The following is a 19,858-nucleotide window of genomic DNA, read 5'->3' on the forward strand; positions in this document are numbered from 1 at the left end:
ACCCACTCCTGGTTTTGGCTTACAAATACTGACATAAAATCCTGACCAAATCCTGATGCAATCCTGAACGTGGACACATACCCTGAGATGCTCCATATAGACACTTGCCCCATATAGTGCTGCACAAACGTTATGGCCCCATAAGATGCTCCATACAGTCACTTGCCCCATTTGCTGTTATTGCGATAAAAAAAAAAAAATCACATACCTCTCTGTCGCTCAGGCCCCCGGCACTTTCAATATTCACCTGCTCCCCGTTCCGGCGCCGCTCCATCTTCAGCGTTTTCTGCACTGACGTTCAGGCAGAGGACGCGCACTAACCCCGTCACCGCGCCCTCTGACCTGAGCGTCACTGCAGAAGATGCTGAAGATGGAGCGGCGCCGGAACGGGGAGCAAGTGAATATCGCGCAGCGCTGCGCTCCCCTCCCCGTATACTCACCTGCTCCTGGTGCGGTGCAGTCCCTGCTTCCCGGCTCCCCAGCTTCTTCCTGTACTGAGCGGTCACCGTTATGCTATGGGAGGTGGAGCCGCATATTCATTACTGTAATGAGTGGTACCATGTGACCGCTCAGTACAGGAAGAAGCTGGGGCGCCAGGGACCACGCCAGCAGTAGGTGAGTATAATTAGACAGCCCCCGCTCCCCCTCCCGTGCCGTCCCACGGGTATGACTCAAGTATAAAATGGCAAAAAAGAAAAAGTAGGCGCGCACTTACCCTGTTGCGGTGAATATCACTTTATTAGGACATATAAACAAACGGATAGCAGGGAGGGATAGGGTCAGCCACGGACAACGATCGTTTCATGCTCTACGGCACTTCAACGGGTCCCCCCGTTGAAGTGCCGTAGAGCATGAAACGATCGTTGTCCGTGGCTGACCCTATCCCTCCCTGCTATCCGTTTGTTTATATGTCCTAATAAAGTGATATTCACCGCAACAGGGTAAGTGCGCGCCTACTTTTTCTTTTTTGCCATTTGGATTCTGCACACATTTTTTCTGGCAGCAGCACCCCGTTGATTCAGGTGTAAAGGATTCATACAGCCAGTATCACTTTCTGTGGTGCTAGACCGATATTATAATACGGTCACTGAGTTGGACCTTTGAGCAGTGCGGATGTATGTTTTCTCTACTATTGGACTATGACTCAAGTATAAGCCGAGAGGGGGACTTTCAGACCCAAAAAATGCGCTGAAGAATCTCGACTTATACTCGAGCATATATGAATATATATATATATATATATATATATATATATATATATATATATATTTTTATATATATATATATATAAAAATAAATTTTCTCAGTATTTTCAGTGGACTTTGATTGCTAGGTGCTGGATTGTTACATCTCTATTGATAAGTTCATTAAGACATATTTCATATCAGTCCACATCACCGAGCATCATTGTCGCCACCACCTAGATGTTTGGTGACGGTGAAGAATATGTACAGTTACTTACTTGCAGAGTCAATGGTTGGAGGCCATTGTTTTAGCTTGATGGTTGAGCAATAGTTATGCAGTTGCACACGTACTAATTTAAGCCACATCAGCCGTTAGTTATTCAGACTGGACCTACATGCTCAATGACAACAGCTCCTGGATGATGTTATTTGGGGGAACATTTTGAGGTCTTTTCCACTGAGCGGCAATTGGACGTAAATCTCGATGATCTCACAGATGATGGCGATCTGTCATCAATCGTCTAAAATGATTATTTAACGGTCTTGGTTAAAAACATCTGATTTAATGAAGTTTACCACAATTCTGTTCCTGTCTTAACAGGCACTTTCAGAGGAAAAAAAACCAAACACACACAAATCGAGTTCCTTCATCAGAGAAAATAACTTTGCAGGAAGTAAAGGGATTGGACTTTAGAGGACTGCGGTAAGTTATTTTCTCATATGAAACCTCCTTCAGACATATTAACCCCTTCATGACCCAGCCTATTTTGACCTTAAAGACCTTGCCGTTTTTTGCAATTCTGACCAGTGTTCCTTTATGAGGTAATAACTCAGGAACGCTTCAACGGATCCTAGCGGTTCTGAGATTGTTTTTTCGTGACATATTGGGCTTCATGTTAGTGGTAAATTTAGGTCAATAAATTCTGCGTTTATTTGTGATAAAAACGGAAATTTGGCGAAAATTTCGCAATTTTCACATTTTGAATTTTAATTCTGTTAAACCAGAGAGATATGTGACACAAAATAGTTAATAAATAACATTTCCCACACGTTTACTTTACATCAGCACAATTTTGGAAACAAAATTTTTTTTTGTTAGGAAGTTATAAGGGTTAAAATTTGACCAGCGATTTGTCATTTTTACAACGAAATTTACAAAACCATTTTTTTTAGGGACCACCTCACATTTGAAGTCAGTTTGAGGGGTCTATATGGCTGAAAATACCCAAAAGTGACACCATTCTAAAAACTGCACCCCTCAAGGTACTCAAAACCACATTCAAGAAGATTATTAACCCTTCAGGTGCTTCACAGCAGCAGAAGCAACATGGAAGGAAAAAATGAACATATTTAGATGCTTAGTGAGCACTTTAAACCCTCAGGTGCTTCACAAATTGATCTGTAAAAATGAAAAAGTACTTTTTTTTCACAAAAAAATTCTTTTCGCCTCAATTTTTTCATTTTCACATGGGCAGTAGGATAAAATGGATCATAAAATTTGTTGGGCAATTTCTCCCGAGTACGTCGATACCTCATATGTGGGGGTAAACTACTGTTTGGGCACATGGTAAGGCTCGGAAGGGAAAGCGCGCCATTTGACTTTTTGAATGGAAAATTAGCTCCAATTGTTAGCGGACACCATGTCGCGTTTGGAGAGCCCCTGTGTGCCTAAACATTGGAGCTCCCCCACAAGTGACCCCATTTTGGAAACTAGACCCCCCAATGAACTTATCTAGATGCATATTGAGCACTTTAAACCCCCAGGTGCTTCACAGAAGTTTATAACGCAGAGCCATGAAAGTAAAAAATAATTTTTCTTTCCTCAAAAATGATTTTTTAGCCTGGAATTTCCTATTTTGCCAAGGATAATAGGAGAAATTGGACCACAAATATTGTTGTCCAGTTTGTCCTGAGTATGCTGATACCCCATATGTGGGGGTAAACCACTGTTTGGGCGCACGGCAGGGCTCGGAAGGGATGGCACGCCATTTGGCTTTTTAAATGGAAAATTAGCTCCAATCATTAGCGGACACCATGTCACGTTTGGAGAGCCCCTGTGTGCCTAAACATTGGAGATCCCCCAGAAATGACACCATTTTGGAAACTAGACCCCCAAAGGAACTAATCTAGATGTGTGGTGAGGACTTTGAACCCCCAAGTGCTTCACAGAAGTTTATAACGCAGAGCCATGAAAATAAAAATAAAAAAATATTTTCTCAAAAATGATCTTTTAGCCTGCAATTTTTTATTTTCCCAAGGGTAACAGGAGAAATTTGACCCCAAAAGTTGTTGTCCAGTTTCTCCTGAGTACGGTGATACCCCATATGTGGGGGTAAACTACTGTTTGGGCACATGCCGGGGCTTGGAATTGAAGTAGTGACGTTTTGAAATGCAGACTTTGATGGAATGCTCTCCGGGCGTCACGTTGCGTTTGCAGAGCCCCTGATGTGCCTAAACAGTAGAAACCCCCCACAAGTGACCCCATTTTGGAAACTAGACCCCGAAAGGAACTTATCTAGATGTGTGGTGAGCACTTTGAACCCCCAAGTGCTTCATAGAAGTTTATAATGCAGAGCCGTGAAAATAATAAATACGTTTTCTTTCCTCAAAAATAATTATTTAGCCCAGAATTTTTTATTTTCCCAAGGGTTACAGGAGAAATTGGACCCCAAAAGTTGTTGTCCAGTTTCTCCTGAGTACGCTGATACCCCATGAGTGGGGGTAAACCACTGTTTGGGCACACGTCGGGGCTCAGAAGGGAAGTAGTGACTTTTGAAATGCAGACTTTGATGGAATGGTCTGCGGGTGTCACGTTGCGTTTGCAGAGCCCCTGGTGTGCCTAAACAGTAGAAACCCCCACAAGTGACCCCATTTTAGAAACTAGACCCCCCAAGGAACTTATCTAGATATGTGGTGAGCACTTTGAACCCCCAAGTGCTTCACAGACGTTTACAACGCAGAGCCGTGAAAATAAAAAATCATTTTTCTTTCCTCAAAAATTATGTTTTAGCAAGCATTTTTTTAGATTCACAAGGGTAACAGGAGAAATTGGACCCCAGAAATTGTTGCGCAGTTTGTCCTGAGTATGCTGGTACCCCATATGTGGGGGTAAACCACTGTTTGGGCACACGTCAGGGCTCGGAAGTGAGGGAGCACCATTTGACTTTTTGAATACGAGATTGGCTGGAATCAATGGTGGCGCCATGTTGCGTTTGGAGACCCCTGATGTGCCTAAACAGTGGTAACCCCTCAATTCTAACTCCAACACTAACCCCAACACACCCCTAACCCTAATCCCAACTGTAGCCATAACCCTAATCACACCCCTAACCACAACCCTAATTCCAACCCTAACCCTAAGGCTATGTGCCCACGTTGCGGATTCGTGTGAGATATTTCCGCACCATTTTTGAAAAATCCGCGGGTAAAAGGCACTGCGTTTTACCTGCGGATTTTCCGCGGATTTCCAGTGTTTTTTGTGCGGATTTCACCTGCGGATTCCTATTGAGGAACAGGTGTAAAACGCTGCGGAATCCGCACAAAGAATTGACATGCTGTGGAAAATACAACGCAGCGTTTCCGCGCGGTATTTTCCGCACCATGGGCACAGCGGATTTGGTTTTCCATAGGTTTACATGGTACTTTAAACCTGATGGAACACTGCTGCGAATCCGCAGCAGCCAATCCGCACCGTGTGCACATAGCCTAATTCTAAAGGTATGTGCACACGCTGCGGAAAACGCTGCGGATCCGCAGCAGTTTCCCATGAGTTTACAGTTCAATGTAAACCTACGGGAAACAAAAATCGCTGTACACATGCTGCGGAAAAACTGCACGGAAACGCAGCGGTTTACATTCCGCAGCATGTCACTTCTTTGTGCGGATTCCGCAGCGGTTTTACAACTGCTCCAATAGAAAATCGCAGTTGTAAAACCGCAGTGAAATGCGCAGAAAAAAACGCGGTAAATCCGCCATAAATCCGCAGCGGTTTAGCACTGCGGATTTATCAAATCCGCAGCGGAAAAATCCGCAGAGGACCAGAATACGTGTGCACATACCGAAACCCTAACCCTAACCCTACCCCTAGCCCTAACCCTACCCCTAACCCTACCCCTAACCCTACCCCTAAACCCTACCCCTAACCCTACCCCTAACCCTATTCTAACATTAGTGGAAAAAAAAAAAATTCTTTATTTTTTTATTGTCCCTACCTATGGGGGTGACAAAGGGGGGGGGGGGGGTCATTTATTATTTTTTTTTTATTTTTATCACTGAGATATAATCTATCTCAGTGATCAAAATGCACTTTGGAACGAATCTGCCGGCCGGCAGATTCGGCGGGCGCACTGCGCATGCGCCCGCCATTTTGGAAGATGGCGGCGCCCAGGGAGAAGACGGACGGGACCCCGGCTGGATCGGTAAGTATGATGGGGTGGGGGGGGACCACGGGGGGGGGGATCGGAGCACGGGGGGGGGGAATCGGAGCGGGAGGGGTGGAACGGAGCACGGGGGGCGTGGAACGGAGCACGGGGGGGCTGGAATGGAGCACGGGGGGGTGGAACGGAGCACCGGGGGGGGTGGATCGGAGTGCAGGGGGGGTGATTGGAGCACGGGGGGGTGATTGGAGCACGGGGGTGAGCGGACAAGAGCACGGGGGGGAGCGGAGCACAGGACGGAGGGGAGCGGGGCAGTGTACCGGGCAGATCGGAGGGCTGGGGGGGCGATCGGAGGGGTGGGGTGGGGGCACATTAGTATTTCCAGCCATGGCCGATGGTATTTCAGCATCAGCCATGGCTGGATTGTAATATTTCACCAGTTATAATAGGTGAAATATTACAAATCGCTCTGATTGGCAGTTTCACTTTCAACAGCCAATCAGAGCGATCGTAGCCACGAGGGGGTGAAGCCACCCCCCCTGGGCTAAACTACCACTCCCCCTGTCCCTGCAGATCGGGTGAAATGGGAGTTAACCCTTTCACCCGGCCTGCAGGGACGCGATCTTTCCATGACGCCACATAGGCGTCATGGGTCGGAATGGCACCGACTTTCATGACGCCTACGTGGCGTCATGGGTCGGGAAGGGGTTAAAGACTGGTTGTCCAGAGAAGATGGGGTGCGCTGCCTTGAGTCCTGTGTAATGCCAGCAGTAAACCATCTTAATACCATACATTTGTGGGGGCTATTCATAAATAGAGGGGGCTCACTCACAATTTCGGCTAAACATCCTCTAAGAGAAACTTCTCCCAACTATCCAGGAGCAATTTGGTGATGAACAATGTACTTTACAGTATGATGGAGACCATGTCATAAGGAAAAAGTGATAACTTAGTGGCTCAGTGGGCAAAACATTGGAAATTTGGGTCCATGGCTAGGAAACTCCCAAGATCTCTACCCCATTGAGAACCTGTGTTCAATCCTCAAAATGCGTGTGTACAAACAAAGACATGGAAATTGTGGAATGGATTGTCAGCAGTCAGGATTTCAATGATACTCTGCTGCAGGAGCAAACTGCACAAGTCTGGAAAAATAAGGGTCATCACTGGAAATAGAGTCTTTACATTTTTTTTTCGTCAATGGCCTTCAGATCGATCTCAAGCCATAGCTACTGGATGAACGATCCGTACGAAGATCAATCTTGTGCAAGCATAGATAGGTCCACCAGGTCCACCAGGGTCTTCGACGACGTTTTCTTGTTATCTAGCCATCAGGTTGCTGGTCTTTCGCTTCACCTTGTTCCTTCTATTCGTCCAAAAAAGTTTAAAAACTGCTGAAATGTTTAATTCAGTAACCGCAGAAACCTTTGAGTAAATGATATAAAGAGCACTGAAGCAGCAAAGATTGTGAAATCCCAAATTTGTCTCAGTCTCCAAACATTTGGCCAGAACTGTACATGTACTGACTGTGTAGGTCTTTACCAGATGAGAGGGGTTCACTGGGTGTTCTGCACAGGAGCTTAAAAAAAGTGTCTAACCTCAATAACCCAACTTAATATGCTTGTCTATTAATCATGGATAAGAAAATAATCAACCTAATTAAGAGAACAGAATGGGCATGTCATCTTGAAGAAAACCTGTAACTATTAGGCTGGATTTAGGAATTTTGGAGCGTTTTTCGTTGCATTTCTTGTAGGCGTTTTATAATAGTAACAAAAAAACTGGTAGACCACCGATGTGATCAGTCCCCCCACAAATCATCAGAGCAAGTACTCTCTGCAGAACTTGGCACAGCGATGTCCATAGTGCCAGAGCCTGACATTGGCGTCTTTGTAAAGGGGCTTAAGCACCCCAGCCAGTGCTGCTCCTTTTTCTGCTGGTGTAGATCCTGGGAAATGGATGAACCAAATAATTAGATGCTAAAAATAAAAGCATCAATTCAAGAAAAAAAATCAATTTAATGGGCTATACATATTTCCATTACTACTAACACAATTGCCAGATAGGACAGTGACAATATTCCCATGTGCGGAAATGTTGTTCATGTTAATAGCTGATCATGCAAACAGCACTTTTCAGTAAAACGTTACAAAATTCAGAAACGCGTTTTGCTCGTCTAAATGATGAAACAAATTTCCAATCGCAGATATAAACATTATTTTTTAATAACCAAGAGTTTGAATATCAAGGCTGTCCTGGAAGCAAGTGTGGACATCGATTCTTCATCCACTAGTCTAAAACTTATTGATTAGATTTTTAATTATATATATATATATATATATATATATATAGTCATGCTCTTCTACAAGATACATAATCTATAAAAGTGTACGGACATACAAATACTGTGCCAACAGCAGAACTGAGCAATAAAAAAATATGTATTTGGAAAACAGAGAATAAATAATGCTGTGGATGTAGAATATAAATTCTGTACATACAAAACTTTACAATATTAGTATGTCACTGACATTACTACTGCAGATTACAAAATCTCCTGTAAAATTAGATGCAACTTTTCTAACTCTTGTGGCTGACTTTTAGCCATTTTCTTCTTAATATAATGGATCTCCACTTTTCCCGAAGACTTGCCCAAGGCCAGACCCATTAGATTATTGTTCTTTTCGGGTTCTCCAAATACCGAAATACTCAGTACACTGTGAATATAAAGCAGAAAATAATGTCGCCATTATAATGTGATAGCACATAAGCTTTCCCAGGGCCACTCCAGGTGCTTGGCAGATCTGTCTGCATGTACACACAAGGGAGAGACGTGACAATCTGGTAGAATGGTGCGGGGGAATCCAGACATAGGCGGCACTGGATTAGTCACATCATTCTCTATGGTCCCCTAGCCAGATCTTCGAACAATATTTTTTCTGAAACGCCGAATGTTTCAGATAAAAAAAATATACCTGGCTGCAATCATGGAGCCAGGTGCTGATCCATGTTATCCGTACTTTTGGCAGCAAGAAGCTGTTGACATCTTCCCATTTAGTGCGTGCCAAGACTTTCATGTCATCAATATGAATTTCTAGCATTCTTACTGATCAGCTGGTTAAGGGAGCTGTGGAGCACCAACATTGGCACAGCTTCGTACATTGCACAATAGCCATGAGTGCGTCCCACGCAAAGGTGACCATTGTCCATAGAGGTGTGAGCACTGAAAACCTTACCAGGGTCAGATAATGGACTAAAGTTAGTGCCGTTCACTAACGGTATGTTCCTACGGTCAGTAAACGCTGTGGGTTAGACACTGCGAACATCCGCAGCGGCTAGATGTTACAGCATAGAAATCCCATCTCCACTATGCGTGCACGGACGTCTCCGGCTTCCCTGCGGAGACGAACATACGGCACGTCTTTCCAGACAGCAGCATGTCTATTTATCTTGCGGAGATGCTCTGTCTCTGCAAGATAAATTTCACCAGTCCAATGTATAGGACGCGGTGAATCCGCACGGTTCAATGAACACGTGCGGAATCACTCACGTTCAAAAGCTGGCAGCACTTTGGATGGAGAGAACATGTGCTGCATCCAAAGCGCTGCCGAGCACTAACCGTGGGGACATAGCCTCATGCAAAAAAAAAGCCATACATATGTGGACTCACTAAAAAGAACGGTAGTTGTGGAGACCGGTGAGGGTCATCAAGCTTCTAAAAATGGTTATAGACGTCCACCATATCACAGGGGTTATAAATGGTTACGACAACCGATCCTGTTGGCACCACAGCTTTAGATGGTGTACACTATACACTTATGCTGTGGCCAACTGAATCTTGAGGACCATGGCTGCGGGCATAGAAAAAATTTGCTGACACATATCTGTATAGGCTGATGATGGTTGTCCAACCCAATGCAATTTTTCGGTAAGTACTGAAACTTTCCAAATCCTAGCTTTGCTTGCTGGTTCGATCCATAGTCATGTAACTGTAAGTGCTAGCGGTCACGTACAGACTAGCTTCTGATCTGGCTTGTCTCAATATTCTCTCTGTGCTCTATTGAGAGAAGCAGATGATAAGCTAGTCGGTACGTGACTGCAAAATACACAAGGCATGACTTTACATAAGTACAACTACTTCAATGCACTTTGTCACCAACTTCAATACAATGGGACTTTGTGACGAACTCTGTCTGAATCCTTTCGTCCGTTACAAAGAAATCTAACTTCAATCTAGATTAATAATTACGTGCCCAAGATGTTGGTTGGAGAGACACTTTACCACGAGACTATGCTTACTCACCGGTCAGGCATAATGGATTCTTTGGCTATTGGATGTAAATGGTTCTGTGACAAATCCCATATGTACACGTAAGATGCTGCATCCAGGACAAAGAACACGGTTGGTCGGGTGAGGGACCATTGCAGGGTAGTAACAGACTGGCCATTAGTGCTGTCATCCCACTGCTCAGCCGGGAACGCTGTGCTCATTGTGTGCAATCTAATGGAGCCATCCGAGCATCCTGCCTAATGACGCAAAGTGCAAAGAAATGGCTTTATTCAGCAGAAAATAATGCAATTCACATCTCAAACTTTATGTATGGCTCTAGGCACTGTTCACATACGTATCATTGCTTAACAAAAAGCAATGACACTGTTCCACATCAGATCCAAATCACAACAGATCCAAACTGTGCCCCACAGATCCCACTGACGTATAATAGGGCTTCCTTTACTTTGACAGCAATAGGGCTGCATTAGGAATAAATTGCCAGAAGACGTTTCAAATGGAGGCACCAAAGCAACCATAAAAGTTGTGCGCGATGTAGACTAAGATGAGCCCAAGGTGAAGCATTATGTGGCAATGAGACCTTCCCAGCAAAAAAAAAAAAAAAGTATTTTTTTAGATTTCCCAGTTTTTTTATTTTTTATACTCGGCACATAAAGATTTATAAGAGTTTGAAGATCAAAGACTTTCCCTTAGGGACAAGTGGAGACAGCAGAAGTTGGAAGAGTTTGATGTTCTTTTAGGTTATCTTCCTTATCTAAAGTCCCTATTATTGAGATATTTGAGCCGCTGTACTGTGAAGGTAACTCGGGGCTAGGCTTATTAGTCTCATAAGAGCCTTTCATTAGGAATACTGAAGATAATGCATGTGGAGGCAGACTTGCCGGATAATTCTCATTGCAGGGAGAAGATTAAACAGTCTTAACAGGATAACGACAGAATTAATGGCTGTCACAATTGGTTTTATATATGGTGTAAAGAGTGTAAAAGTTCTAGACATTCAGCATATCTCCAATGGAAGTTTAAAAAAAAAAAACACAAAAAAGCATACCAACTTACTGCAAAGTTATAAAAAGCTATGCAGATTTGTACTACCAACCGAATGGGGCCAAAAAGACTCATGTTTTTAACCTTTGTCAAGTAAATGGGGTTCTAAGAATAAATTTGTTGTGTAAGCCAAAAGCTTTTACTGGAGGAGCCGTCAGTGTGGTCACTTAAGACAGATAAAATCTCGCACGATCACATTGGCATAATTCTAGAAGTGTCGGAAGAGAATATCGGAGCAGCAGGAAGTGAGAGGAGCGTGGCGGGAGCAGGGAGTGAGAGGAGTGTGGCGGGAGCAGCAGGAAGAGAGAGGAGCGTGGCGGGAGCAGCAGGAAGAGAAAGGAGCGTGGTGGGAGCAGCAGGAAGAGAAAGGAGCATGGTGGGAGCAGCAGGAAGAGAGAGGAGCGTGGCGGGAGCAGCAGGAAGAGGAGCGTGGCGGGAGCAGCAGGAAGAGAGGAGCATGGAGGGAGCAGCTGGAAGAGAGGAGCGTGGCGGGAGCAACAGGAAGAGAGAGGAGCAGCAGGAAGAGAGGAGCATGGCAGGAGCAGCAGGAAGAGAGGAGCATGGCGGGAGCAGCAGGAAGAGAGAGAGTGTGGCGGGAGCAGTAGGAAGTGAGAGGGTGGCAGGAGCAGCAGGAAGAGAGAGGAGCGTGGCGGGAGCAGCAGGAAGAGAAAAGAAGAGAAAGGAGCATGGTGGGAGCAGCAGGAAGAGAGAGGAGCGTGGCAGGAGCAGCAGGAAGTGAGAGGAGTGTGGCAGGAGCAGTAGGAAGTGAGAGGGTGGCAGGAGCAGCAGGAAGAGGAGCGTGGCAGGAGCAGCAGGAAGAGAGAGGAGCGTGGCGGGAGCAGCAGGAAGAGAGGGGAGCAGCAGGAAGAGAGAAGCATGGCGGGAGCAGCAGGTAGAGAGATGAGCGTGGCGGGAGCAGCAGGAAGAGAGAGGAGCGTGGCGGGAGCAGCAGGAAGAGAGGGGAGCAGCAGGAAGAGAGGAGCATGTCGGGAGCAGCAGGTAGAGAGGAGCGTGGCAGAAGCAGCAGGAAGAGAGAGGAGCGTGGCGGGAGCAGCAGGAAGAGAGGAGCGTGGCGGGAGCAGCAGGAAAAGAGAGGAGCGTGGCGGGAGCAGCAGGAAGCGAGAGGAGTGTGGCAGGAGCAGCAGGAAGCGAGAGGTGCGTGGCAGGAGCAGCAGAAAGAGAGAGGAGCGTGGCGAGAGCAGCAGGGAGAGGAGTGTGGCGGGAGCAGCAGGAAGAGAGAGGAGTGTGGCGGGAGCAACAGGAAGAGAGTGTGGCAGGAGCAGCAGGAAGAGAGAGGAGCATGGTGGGAGCAGCAGGAAGAGAGAGGAGAGTGGTGGGAGCAGAAGGAAGAGAGAGGAGAGTGGTGGGAGCAGAAGGAAGAGCAATGAGCATGGCGGGAGCAGCTGAGGACCAAGGATGGGCAAGTATCACAAAGGATGACCTTCTCTACACACCCAAAGAGCTGAACAAAATGAAATGACTTGGTAATAAGAAAATTAACGTATTGGGTGCCAGTAATTTTGGCACAATGGAAAAAGAAGAAAAAAAGGTTTTATCTACATTCCTGCTATTATACAGCAAATCATCAAAAACCTGTTCAGAAAAGCTACATTTTAATTTTAACTACAATATAGTACAGTAATATACAGATTATAAAGTCAAAATTTGTTAAAAGGTCCTATTAAAACTTGTCCCACTATGAGAACTTATCCAGAGGCCTAAGATAGACTTAGGCTATGTGCACACGCTCAGGATTTTTCGCGTTTTTTGGGCCGTTTTCCATGGGAAAAACGCTTAAAAAAAAAGCTTACATAAGCATCCCATCATTTTTAAAGCATTCTGCAATTTTTATGCACATTTGCGGAAAAAAAACGCATTGCAGTAAAAAAAAAAACAGCATGTTCATTAATTTTGCGGATTTTTTGCGTTTTGACGCTAAATTATTGTATTGGGGAAGCTCCGGAAAAAAACTAGAATAAAACGTGGTAAAAACGCAAAAAAAAAAAACGCGAACGGATTTCTTGCAGAAAAAGTCCGGTTTTGTTCAGGAAAATTCTGCAGAGATTCCTGAACGTGTGCACATAGCCTTAAAAGGGAATGTATCATCAGAAAACAACCTATTCTTTAACTAATGTTTTTGTTTTACATGTTTTTAAAAGAAAAAAAATGTTATGGTCTGTGTACATGTTACAATTTTGTCGTGTTTTGGAGGGCTTTTTTACCCCGGTCATTACATCAGAAAACCTCAAAGATTTCCTAGTACCAGCAAAGTGAGTGAAATTCCTGAAGCGTCATGCACGTTGCTTATTTTTTCCTTTCAGATGTAAATCTGCAGAATGTCAATTCTTTCAGTATTTTTGCTGTAGCTTTCACCCAAACTAATGAATAGGGAAAATATGCAACAAACGCGTGTAAAAAAAAACATGCACCTATTTTACGCAGCATCTTTCCAGCCAAAAAATGCAGAAATTTCTGCTGCAAATACTTAATGTGAGAACATACCCTTAATAATTTGTTTCCCCACATCACAATCTTTATTTAAAAATAAAAAACGTAGTAATTTTACAATTTTCACACTTGCCACTGGGCAGGGCCGGCTCCAGGTTTTTGAGGGCCCCGGGCGAAAGAGTCTCAGTGGGCCCCCCCTTTAACACATACCCCGATTCATGATCGCATATAAACACAGCCATGTAGTATATAACACTGCCCACGTAGTATATAGCAGCACACGTAGCATATAGCAGCCCATGTAGTATATAGCACAGCCCACGTAGTATATAGCAGTCCACGTAGTATATAGCAGCGCAGCCCACGTAGTATATAGCAGCGCAGCCCACGTAGTATATAGCAGCGCAGCCCACGTAGTATATAGCAGCGCAGCCGAGCCCACGTAGTATATAGCAGCGCAGCCCACGTAGTATATAGCAGCGCAGCCCACGTAGTATATAGCAGCGCAGCCCACGTAGTATATAGCAGCGCAGCCGAGCCCACGTAGTATATAGCAGCGCAGCCCACGTAGTATATAGCAGCACAGCCCACATAGTATATAGCAGCGCAGCCGAGCCCACGTAGTATATAGCAGCGCAGCCCACGTAGTATATAGCAGCGCAGCCGAGCCCACGTAGTATATAGCAGCGCAGCCCACATAGTATATAGCAGCACCACTCACTCAGGCACTGGTAGGACTAGGAGCTCCTCCTGAATCTGCCTCATAACTTCAGCAGCACGGCAGCCAGCCAGGGGCGGAGAGCAGAGCAGAGAAGGTGCTCTCTCCGCCCACAAACAATGTCACACTGGCTGCCTTCTCTTAACCCCTATGTGTGCCTGCCTGGCTGCACTCACTGAGTGAGAAGATGCTTGTGTCAGAGCTGGCACATAGGGGTTAAGAGAACGCAGCCAGCAGTGACTTTGTGGGCGGAGAGAGCATGTTCTCCTGCTCTGCTCTCCCAGCTGTATCTATGACAGCGTGAGTGGGCCCCCCTCTCTCTCCAGGGCCCCGGCATTTGCCCGGTGCGCCGGGTGCTGACACCGGCCCTGCCACTGGGGCTTTTTAAGACTCATACTTCCTGTCCTTTCAGGAAGAGTTTTCAGCAGTCTCCTTATCATCAGAGGCAGGATTACAATGACCAGTAGCTCTGTATACCCAACTGATGACACCAGATCTACCAGTCATAAAACAGGATTTTTGGTTGCTTACCGTAAAATCTGTTTCTTGAAGCCTCCATTGGGGGACACAGGAACCATGGGTGTATGCTGCTGCCACTAGGAGGCTGACACTATGCAAATAAAAAAGTTAGCTCCTCCTCTGCAGTGTACACCCCACCGACTGGCATTAAACTCTTCAGTTAGTGAGAAAGCAGTAGGAGAAAGAACAAGGTTGAAAAACCATAACCACAAACTTGAGAACTGTAAACGTGAGAACAGTCAGAGAACATATAACAAAAAACATTGGGAGGGAGCGGTGTCCCCCAATGGAGGCTTCAAGAAACAGATTTTACGGTAAGCAACCAAAAATCCTGTTTTCTTTATCGCCTCTCATTGGGGGACACAGGAACCATGGGACGTCCCAAAGCAGTCCCAAGGGCGGGAAAAACAGACTTCCATCAGGTCAGAGGACTCACCACTGCCGCCTGCAGGATCCTTCTGCCTAGGCTGGCGTCCGCCGATGCGTAGGTATGGACCTTGTAAAATTTGGCGAACGTGTGGATGGAAGACCAAGTTGCCGCTTTGCACAGCTGTAGGGCGGAAGCCCTGTGGTGCACCGCCCAGGAGGCGCCGACTGCCCGGGTAGAGTGAGCCTTAATCCCAGGAGGGGGCACTCTGTTCTTGACCCGGTAAGCCTCCAAGATTGCCATTCTGATCCATCGAGCAATAGTCGCTTTAGAAGCCGGCTGGCCTCTGCGCGTGCCATCAGGAATTACGAAAAAGGAATCCGTCTTCCGGAAAGTGGACGTTCTGTCCAGATAGATCCTCACAGCCCTGACAAGATCCAGCTTGTTCAATGATCGCTCCAGAGGATGAGTCGGAGCTGGACAAAAGGTAGAACGATGTCCTCGTTGAGGTGGAAGGTGGAAACCACCTTAGGAAGAAAAGAAGGTGGGGGCCGGAAGACCACCTTGTCCTGGTGAATGACCAAAAACGGAGGACGGCAAGACAGGGCCGCCAGCTCGGAAACGCGGCGAATGGACGTGATGGCCACAAGAAAGGCTACCTTCCATGATAAAACTGATAGAGGAATCTCCCTAAGAGGTTCAAAGGGAGAAACCTTCAGAACGTCCAGTACCAGGTTTAGGTCCCATGCCTCCACAGGGGCCCTGTACGGCGGGACGGCGTGGGCTACCCCCTGAAAGAAGGTCTTAACCTGTGGCCGAGAGGCCAAGGTCTTCTGAAAGAGGATGGAAAGCGCAGAGACCTGACCCTTCAGGGAACTAAGAGCCAGGCCCGAATCCAGTCCTGCCTGAAGGAAGGCCAAAAGAGAAGGCAGGGAAAAAACCATAGGCGGAACGCGGTTGGACTCGCACCACCGGAAGCAGGCCTTCCAGGTGCGGTAGTAGATCCTGGAAGACGAAGGCTTCCGAGCCTGAATCATGGTGTGAATCACCCGGTCCGAAAGGCCGGACGCTCTCAGAACCGCGGTCTCAACAGCCACGCCGTTAAACTGAGCGACCGAGAATTCGGGTGGCAGATCGGACCCTGGGACAGCAGATCGGGCCTGTCTGGAAGGCGCCAGGGAGTGTCCGCGAGAAGGTTGACGAGCTCCGCGAACCAAGCTCTCCTGGGCCAATCCGGGGCGATCAGGATGACCGGCACCCCTTCCGCTTTGATCTTCTTCAACAGTTTGGGAAGTAATGGAAGGGGTGGGAACAGGTAGGGCAGCTCGAACTGTGACCAAGGAATGGCCAGAGCATCGACGCCCACTGCGAGAGGATCGCGGGACCTGGAGACGAACTGCGGAACCTTCCTGTTGACTCGGGACGCCGTGAGATCCACATCCGGAGTTCCCCATCGAAGACAAATCTGATGGAAGACCTCCGGATGCAAGGACCATTCCCCTGCCGCAAGGCCCTTGCGGCTGAGGAAGTCGGCGGCCCAGTTTTCCACGCCGGGGATATGCACCGCGGATATCACCGGAACCGTTGCCTCTGCCCAAAGGAGGATCTTGGATACCTCGGCAAGGGCCAAGGAGCTCCGAGTCCCCCCCTGATGGTTGACATATGCCACAGCCGTGGCGTTGTCCGTCTGGATCCGGACTGGAAGGCCCCTGAGGATCCTTTCCCAGTGGCGGAGGGACAGGAAGATGGCCCGAATTTCGAGGACGTTGATCGGCAGAGATGACTCCCGCAGCGACCAGCGGCCCTGGACCGTCAGGTGGCGAAAAACCGCACCCCAGCCGAGCAGGCTGGCGTCCGTTGTCACCACCTGCCAGTGAACCGGAAGGAAGGACCTGCCCTGGGAGATGAGAGGTGACGTCAGCCACCAGTTGAGAGACCGCCTGACCCGAAAGGAGAGTTTGATCGGTCGATCCAGGGAGAAGACCGACCTGTCCCACTGAGACAGAATGGCTTGCTGAAGGGGTCGCGAATGGAATTGGGCGAAGGGAATCGCTTCCAATGTAGCTACCATCCTCCCCAGAACCTTCATGGCCGAACGGAGGGAGGGAGGCCGAGGACCCTGGAGCAAGCGTATGTCCCGACAGAGAGAGGATCTCTTGTCTGTGGGAAGGAAGACTCTGCTCTGACGAGTATCGAAAAGCATGCCCAGAAAGATGATGCGCTGAGAAGGAATAAGGCAGGACTTCTTCTGGTTTACCAGCCACCCGAAACGGGCTAAGGTGTCGAGAACAATGGACAGGCTTTCGTGGGCCTGAGCGAAGGACGGAGCCTTGATGAGGATGTCGTCGAGATATGGAAATAGGACCAAGCCTCTGACTCTCAAGATGGCCATCAGCGCCGCCATGATCTTTGTGAACACTCTTGGCGCGGTTGCAAGACCGAACGGCAGAGCGTCGAACTGAAAATGATCTCGTTGCACTGCGAAGTGCAGGAAACGGTGATGTCCGGGAAATATCGGGACATGGAGGTAGGCGTCCTGGATATCTATTGAGCATAGAAACTCCTGAGCCTCCATGGAAGCAATTACTGAACGAAGGGATTCCATCCTGAAGTGTCTCAGGCGAACTCTCCTGTTCAGCAATTTGAGGTCCAGAATGGGGCGAACTTTGCCGTCTTTTTTCGGTACCACAAAAAGATTCGAGTAGAAACCCGTGAAGCGTTCTTTTTCTGGGACGGGAACGATCACCCCGGATTTGAGCAGAGAAGCGATGGCTGAGAAGAAGCCCGGAACTAGAGCGGGGTCTCTTGGAGGACGGGATTGGAAGAAACGATCCCGAGGTCGGGAAGCGAATTCTATTTTGTATCCCGAGGATACAACTTCCCTGACCCATGCATCCTCTACTGCGGAAATCCAGACGTCCCTGAAAAGGAGAAGACGGCCACCCAATCTGGGAGTTGGGCTGGAGTCTTGCCGAGAGTCATGCCGAGGTGGATCTTCCAGTCCTGGGCCTGGAGGATCTACCCTGGGAGAAACGAGGACGCCAGGACGGAGTGGGCCTAAAGGACACCGCCTTCTTCTCTTGACGTGCCTGTGGCCTCTGTTGCTGCTGGGAAAAGGAGTTTGACGCAGCGAAGCGACGAAAAGGCCGAAAAGAACGAAACTGTCGTCTAGGAGGAGGGCGACGAGGCTTGGCCTGGGGGAGAAGAGAACTTGTACCCCCGGTGGCGTCCTTAATTATTTGGTCCAGCTGGGAACCAAAGAGACGAGAACCCTGGAAGGGCAGACTAGTGAGGGACTTTTTGGATGACAAGTCCGCCTGCCAGGCCTTGAGCCAAACGGTCCGGCGGATGGCAACGGCATTGCTGGAAGCTTGAGCCGCACAAGACGCGACATCCAGGGAGGCGGAAACCAGGTATTCACCAGCGTGGGAAATCTGGTTGGCAAGTTCCGCTAATTGCGCGGGAGGCGCCCCATCCAGAATACCTCGCCGAAGATCCTTGGCCCATTTTGAGATGGATTTTGAAGCCCAAGTGGACGCAAAAGCTGGACATAGAGCCGCTGAAGCCGCTTCAAAAGCAGATTTCGCGAAGAATTCTATAACTCTATCGTTAGAATCCTTCAGAGATGCTCCGCCGGACAGAGGAAGCACCGTGTTGGTGGACAGCCTGGAAACAGGGGGGTCCACCGAGGGAGAGGCCGTCCAATTGGCGGTAAGTTCTGGAGGAAAAGGATATAACACACCCAGGCGTTTTCCCCTCTGATAACGCCTAGTGGGGTTCGCTCTCTCTCTGGACACGATTTCCTCGAATTCAGGATGAGCGAAAAATTTTGAAGGTGGTTTGGCCCGTCTAAACGAAACCGCCTGATCTGCGGGTTCCGTAGAGGGATCCTTGATGCCACATGTTTGGTTTATTGCCCCAATGAGGTTCTGGACTGTCTCACTCATGGTGGCGATTTGGTTAGGATCCAGCTCCGAAGTATCCTCCGAACGCGCATCAGATAATGCCTCGCCTGACTCAGGGGAGGAGGATCGGTGGGACACCAACCGCGGGGGAGGGCCGAGCGGCGAGATGGAGCGCGAAGAGGACTCAGACCGACGTTCCTGTCTGGACCTTTTGTGGCTTATCAAGGAGAGCTCTGGCGGCGGTTCCTGTGACCCGCTGGCTACGGCCGGGGTCTGCAGGGGTAACCGATCCAGCGCGGACACCAGGGTTTGAGATACCCGTGTTAAATCGGCCACCGATTGTGACAGAGAGGCGGCCCATCCTGGGATGGGGGGATCACTCTCGGGCGGAACAGCCGGGGGATACTGGGCGGTGGGAACAATCGGGTTGCTGCAGGACTGACACAGCGGGGAGGACTGACCTGAGGGAAGTTTGCTGTTACAGGACGAACAAGCAAAGTACGTGACTAAGGCAGAAGAAGAAGTAGGGGGGCGAGAGCGGCCCCCTTTAGAGGTAGACATTTTGAGAGGTCCTCTGAAGATGCCAGTGGGTTAGGGGACAGTGGGGCAGAGGGGGGTGTCAGTCTGCAGTGCAGCTACTCACGGACCCGTCCTGGAAGATGTCCCACTTGCCGGAGGAGAACTCCTGCCCTGAGGTGCTGGATTCTGTGCAGATTTTGTGCCCACGGAGGATGCAGTGGCGAAGGTGTGGGGCGCGCTGCGTGAGCTCCTGCAGCTAAGAAGCGGTGAGCACACACAGACTCTGTCCCTGGAGGAAGGGGGCGGAGCCAGACAGGGGGGCGCCGATGAGCAGGCACAGTATGTCGGGCGGGAAAAAGCCCGCCCGATGAAGAAGTAAGTGGGCGGAGCGCGGCACCGGAAGTAGGCCCCGGAAAAGCCGGGGCCTAAATTAGAAGCCGGTGCCCGCTGAGAAGAACCCCCGCGGCGCAGACACTGCCCGGCAGAGCGG

General features: G+C 48.3%; 1 protein-coding gene across 1 annotated transcript in view; it reads right to left on the reverse strand.

The window, feature by feature from the left end:
- Window positions 1-7,871: 7,871 nt before the first annotated feature.
- DYNC2I1 (dynein 2 intermediate chain 1) overlaps window positions 7,872-19,858 on the reverse strand; it is a 100,733-nt gene continuing 88,746 nt past the window's right edge. Inside the window, exons 22-23 of the mRNA XM_069729712.1 lie at window positions 9,861-10,084; window positions 7,872-8,274 (exon numbers count right to left, since the gene is read on the reverse strand). Of these exons, the coding sequence (XP_069585813.1) occupies window positions 8,103-8,274; window positions 9,861-10,084 (396 nt within the window). The 3' untranslated portion in view covers window positions 7,872-8,102. The remainder of the gene's footprint in view (window positions 8,275-9,860; window positions 10,085-19,858) is intronic.

Source organism: Ranitomeya imitator, chromosome 6, assembly GCF_032444005.1.
Source record: "Ranitomeya imitator isolate aRanImi1 chromosome 6, aRanImi1.pri, whole genome shotgun sequence".
In the NCBI taxonomy this organism is placed as follows: domain Eukaryota; kingdom Metazoa; phylum Chordata; class Amphibia; order Anura; family Dendrobatidae; genus Ranitomeya; species Ranitomeya imitator.